At 60.0% G+C, this 5,588-nt stretch overlaps 1 protein-coding gene across 1 annotated transcript; it reads left to right on the forward strand.

The window, feature by feature from the left end:
- Positions 1-499: 499 nt before the first annotated feature.
- DOK2 (docking protein 2) lies at positions 500-5,337 on the forward strand. The gene is made up of 5 exons (XM_020904958.2): positions 500-881; positions 1,844-2,125; positions 2,369-2,456; positions 3,539-3,723; positions 4,201-5,337. The coding sequence occupies exons 1-5, from the start codon at positions 819-821 to the stop codon at positions 4,822-4,824; spliced, it is 1,242 nt and encodes a 413-aa protein (XP_020760617.1). The 5' UTR covers positions 500-818; the 3' UTR covers positions 4,825-5,337.
- Positions 5,338-5,588: the final 251 nt, after the last annotated feature.

The raw sequence follows: 5,588 nt of genomic DNA on the forward strand, positions 1-5,588 counted from the left end.
AGAATTCAAGTGTCTTTACAATGCTCACAAAGGCTGGAAAGAAGGTGGACTCCGACAGTTGAGATGTGCTTGGGGAGTGTAGCTCGCTTCAGTGTGGAGACATTCATGTTTCTAGAAGCTCAGGAGGTGGTGTGTGTGTGTGTCGTGGGGGACAGGGAGTGTCCCCGCAGAGGGAAACCATTTCAGCAGAGCGTGTGAACGTACCGAGGCTAGCGTCCCAGCATGCCTGTGTGGCTCAGCGCCTGCTGAGTTGAGAGGCCTGGTTTCCGGTTTGGTGGCCTGGAACCCATCCCTCAGCCCTTCCTTGAGCCTCAGTCTCCTCGTTTTTGAATGAGGATGTTGGGCTGGCTGATTTCGCAGGTCTCTCCTAGCTGCATCATGCTAACCATCAGCCTGAGCATGGTGGAGCCTTCAGCTCCTGGTTTTACTGTCAAATTTTTGTTTCTGGGCCTCTGTTCCAGAGGGTCAGCTTCCCTGTGTTGCTGACTTCTCCCCGCTGGCCTCTGTCCCTGAGCTGTGTTCAGTGAAACACTGGAGTTGGGCTTTTTGGAAATTCTCTCTTACTCACTGAAAATGCAGGAAGCTTGAATGTGAAACCCACTCGTCAAAAAGAAAACACACACACACACACACACACAGAGCAAGAAACCACAGGGCCTATCGGCCTGTCGTCATCGAGCAGACGAGAACAGTGCAGAAAACTCTGGGCAGAGAGGAAATGAACTTGAGAGAAGGGGGAACATAGGGCTGAGAGGAGCGAGAGAGGGTGGGTGTGGAAGGGGAGAGCGGGCGCCCAGGGGCCCCGGGATGCCGCGAGGATGGAGGACGTGCTGGTGAAGCAGGGCTGCCTGTATCTCCAGCAGCAGCAGACTTTCGGGAAGGTAGGAAGAGCACCGCTGATCTGGGGCTGGGCTGAGAGGTGGTGGAGGGTGGGGTGCTAGAGACTCCCCGGAGAGGAGAGGAGGCCCTGGAATGTCCCAAAACCCTTATGGGCTAATGGAGACTGCCATCTACCACACTGGGCGCAGAACACAAGCTTGGGAGGGCTCCTTCCTTAGCAGCCGCCACATCATGGCCTTTGCTGACAGCCGTGACCCCAGGAGGAGGGGTACCAGAGGACTCTGACTCCTGTTCTGTGGCGGCTTCTCCTCACTGGGACACATTGGGAGGGACTGGACAGCGCAGTGGAGGGGATAATTCGGGATGGCCCTGGAGGTTCCTTCCTCCTTTCCCGCCCAGTCGGGTGCATTTGGCTGCTTTTGAACTTGAGCCGGGGTCTCTGGGAGCCAGGGCCCCATTGTGTCTAAACTCCTTTTCATTCTTTTGGCCTCTTTGAATAGGGAAGTCCTCCTTCCCTCAGGGGACCCACCCCAGGGTTCCTCTCTCTCTCTCTGTCCCTCTCATGGCCTCAGGGCATGAGTCAGGAAGGTTTAGGAGAGTCAGCAAGTTCCTGGGGAGAGGGCCTTCTGTGGGGCCTCATGCAGAAAGAGGAGCTTCCCAGTCTGGGTTCTCAGGCTGCCCTCCTCGCCTCCTCTGGGCTTCAGGACTCACATGCTTTCTGCCTTTCACCTGGGATTCCCTGCATTGAGCTTGCCCAGTCTCCCTGTAGTTGTCTTCATGGGGCTCACCCCAAGCCTTTCTTTTTTTTTTTTTTTCCCTCCGGCTTCCTCCCTGCTGTCACTGGAGGCCTCTTTCTGGGTCACTTGAGGTGCATCTTCAACGCATGCTAACTCTTAAGGCCCGTGTTAGGCCCTCTGCCTCCTTGGGTCTCCTGTGATCTTCCCCTTTATCTCCCTGGGGTCCTCCTCTCCCTGCTGGTCATCATCTCTCCATCTGGGGGCAGAAATGGCGCCGGTTTGGGGCTGCACTGTATGGAGGTTCAGGCTGTGCACTGGCCCGGCTGGAGCTCCAGGAGGGCTCGGAGAAGTCGCGTCGGGGAGAGGCCCCCCGGAGGGTCATCCGCCTCAATGACTGCCTGCGGGTGTCCGAAGCCAGCGGGGAGGCCAGCAGCCCCCGGGACACCAGCAGCTTCTTCCTGGAGACCACGGAACGCCTGTACCTGCTGGCTGCCCCCACCGCCGAGCGTGGCGACTGGATACAGGCCATCTGCCTCCTGGCCTTCCCCGTGAGTCGGCCAGGGCTGCAGAAAGGATGTGGGGCACCGGGTGCCCGCCGAGGGCAGGTGTTGTGGGAGTCAAGGTCAGGATGCTGAGGGTGGTTTTTGGTGGGGTGTGGATCCCATTTCAGAATAAAGACGGGGGGGTTGGGGGTGGGGCGGCAGACTGAGTGCATTTGGCAAGAAAGCTTAGGGTGGCCAGAGGTGGGGCTGGAGATGGCGATGGTGGTGAACGTTGGGCCTTCTCCCCAGGGTCAGCGGAAGGAGCAGTCAGGGCTGGAGGGGAAGGGTGGCCGGCCCCGCATGGAGGAGAATGAACTGTACAGCAGCGCGACCGCAGGTGAGGGGGCCCCTGCTTCTCCCCAGGCTGCTCTCTCCAGGGCGTGGTGGGGAGGAGGTGAGGGCTGGCCAGCAGCCGGCCCAGTCTTCCTGCCTTGTGGTTGCCCCTGGCCCCAGCCAGCTCCTTATCAGCTGCTCCGCATCGCTTCCGGCCCGGCCCAAGGTTGGGGAGGCTGGCCTGACTTAAATGTCAGCCCTTCGCCTTTGGCCCACTCTCTCTGATCCATGCCCCGTTGGTGGCAAAGGGCCTGCCTGAGGGACCCAGGTGAAAATGTTGGTCTGGAATTCTCCCTTGATGGGACCTGAGCAATCGTCTGTGAAAAGAATGGTTTCCTTTCTGTGTATCTAAGGTGTCCTGCACCAAGGGAGTTTTTTGCTGACAAGGCAGTCGCCCTCCTGTCCTCTTGTCTAGCCCTCTGGGGGCTGCCTGTGGGGGGCAGGAAGACACAGGGCAAGGGGTGCATCCAGGCTCCACCCCTCGGAAGGCCCCCCACCTGACCCCCGTGGCCTCGGCAGAGGGTGGGCAGGCAGGGAGAGCTGGGGAGGTGTGGCAGGAGGGATGCGGAGGCAGCCGGGTTGGGGCGAGCAATGAGATGGAGGAGACAGAGCTGTGACTGGCGACGGGAGCAGGAAGGATGTGGCCGCAGAGGAGTCAGGGTGCTCGTCGCTAGGGCACGATGCCTCCTGGGGGAGGGGGTGGGGGCTCCTGGCATCTTGGGGAGTCTGACCTGGCACAGGGCAGCTAAGCCTTCAGAACGCAGGCACCAGGGCCGTGGGCCACTGATAATACTTTTCTTCTGGAGTCCTGGCCCGCTTATTTAGAGCGGTGGTGAATAATCCACCTGCTAATGCCAGAGACGCTGGAGACCCAAGTTGATCCCTGGGTCAGGAAGAGCCCATGGACAAGGAAATGGCAACCCACTCCAGTATTCTTGCCTGGAGAATCCCACAGACAGAGGAGCATGGCGGGTTATAGTCCATGGGATTGCAAAGATTCGGACACAACTGAGTGACTGAACATGCACGCACACAGAATTGAAAGAGGTTGGCTGTTCTCCCCCATGAACTGTGTCTCCTCCCCAGGGACCCCCCGAAAGGAGTTTGCTGTGACCATAAGACCCACAGAAGTCAGTGAGAGGTGCCGGCTCCGCGGATCCTACACCCTCCGGGTTGGGGAGAGTGCCCTGGAGCTGTGGGGCGGCCCCGAGTCGGGCACCCAGCTCTATGAATGGCCTTACAGGTTCCTGCGGCGCTTTGGGCGGGATAAGGTGAGCAGGGGCTGTGGGGGTAGGGCAGAGGAAGGATGAACTAGGAGAGAAAAGAGAGTGTCAGGGAGAGGGCCAAGGTGCCCTCAAAGGAGGAGGGAATGGAGGAGGGAGAAAAGATGAGATAAAGGCTGGCAGAAGAAAATCAGCCCAGCCCAGGGGCTGGAGGAGAGAACCCGGGGAGGGAGACGTGGAGGCAGAGGTGAGGGAGAAGGAAAGAGGAAGACCTGGGTGGGGGGTAGTGGGCCGTGCGGAGGTTGAACTCTGTGCCAGTCGTCATACTCAGATGGATGGAAGGAAGACGGAAAAGGAGAGGGATTAGTTTGTAAAAAAAGACTCGGAGGGAGGGAGAGGAAGCAGCTTGGGGAGAAGGCCAAGCAGCTCGCTGGTCGGGGGGGAGTTGGAGGTGACATGTTTGTGGTTGGAAACTGGGTATGGGAGCAGCTGGCCTCCCAGTAATAGGCTTTCTTCCCCACCCAGGTAACCTTCTCCTTTGAGGCTGGCCGGCGCTGCGTCTCAGGAGAGGGCAACTTTGAGCTCGAAACCAGGCAAGGCAATGAGATCTTCCTGGCCCTGGAAGAGGCCATCTCTGCCCAGAAGAATGCTGCCCCTGCTGGGCCCCAGGCCCAGCCAGTCCCTGTCCCCGCAGTGCTGCCCCGGCCGGAGAGCCCCTACGCCCGACCCCATGACTCGCTGCCACCACCGTCGCCCACCGTCCCGGTGCCCGCTCCCCGGCAGCAGCGCGGACTAGAGGGGGAGTACGCCGTGCCCTTCGATGCCGTGGCCCGGACCCTCGGGAAGAGCTTGAGGGGCATCCTGGCCGTCCCTCCCCAGGCCCCGGCCGACCCTCTGTACGACAGCATCGAGGACCACCCGCACCCACGACCCGACCACATATATGATGAGCCCGAGGGGATGGCCACCCTGGCCTTGTATGACAGCCCGCAGGAGCCCCGGGGCGATGCCTGGAGGAGGCAGGCCACAGCCGACAGGGACTCCAGTGGCCTCAAGCATGGCTACATAGCGGGACAGGACATCACCGCCTCTGGCTGGCCACAGGGGACCGAGTATGACAATGTCGTACTTAAGAAAGGCCCAAAGTGATGGAGCGCGGAGGAGATGCGATCCTCATGGGACGCCAGTGCTGGCAAGTCCTGTGCGTGCGGGGCCAAAGTTAGAGGCTGGTGAGAAGGAGCTGGAGGGGCAGGCAGGCCTCCTCTTCCAGCTTCTGCTGGTGACTCCTGGCCACTGCATCCCAGGAGCCCTGCTCTGCTCCCTCTTGAACCCTAGGCTTGACCGCTTTAATCTGGTCCGAGGAATTGTCCCCTGCAGGGCATGCGGCGTGAGTCACCATCTGCGGGTAGGAAGAGTGCCCTGCGGAGACCGCCCTCCTCCTGCTCCTTCTGCACTTCCTCTTCTCCCCCGCTCCCCCGACCCCCCGGCCTAAATGGAACCTCTGGCATTTAGAGGACAAAAGGATGTCAGCAAATCGCCCTGGTTCCTCGGTCTGTGTGGGCCGCCTTTTCAGGCGACAGCCATGGCCCCAGGCATGCAGGAGATGGCTGCTGCTGTCTGCCAGTTTTGGACTTCCCTGTGGCATTAAACATTTCAGAAATATTTCTGTGTAACATGAGAGTGTGGGAGGCGGGGATGGGACAGTCACGGCCCTGCTGGGGGTGGACGCTTCGACTGGTCACCATTGACACCGCCTCTCCCAGCAGCAGGATCCTCTCTGGGTCCCCATGTCTGGCCACAGATGTGGAGGTCTGCACAAGTCAGGGCACCCCAGGAAAGAGGCTCAACCCTTTGCTAGGGTAGGGTCAACACCCAAAAAACAGTGAGGAAGCTGTGCGTGTGTGTAAACCTGG

This window comes from Odocoileus virginianus, chromosome 31, assembly GCF_023699985.2.
Source record: "Odocoileus virginianus isolate 20LAN1187 ecotype Illinois chromosome 31, Ovbor_1.2, whole genome shotgun sequence".
Classification (NCBI taxonomy): domain Eukaryota; kingdom Metazoa; phylum Chordata; class Mammalia; order Artiodactyla; family Cervidae; genus Odocoileus; species Odocoileus virginianus.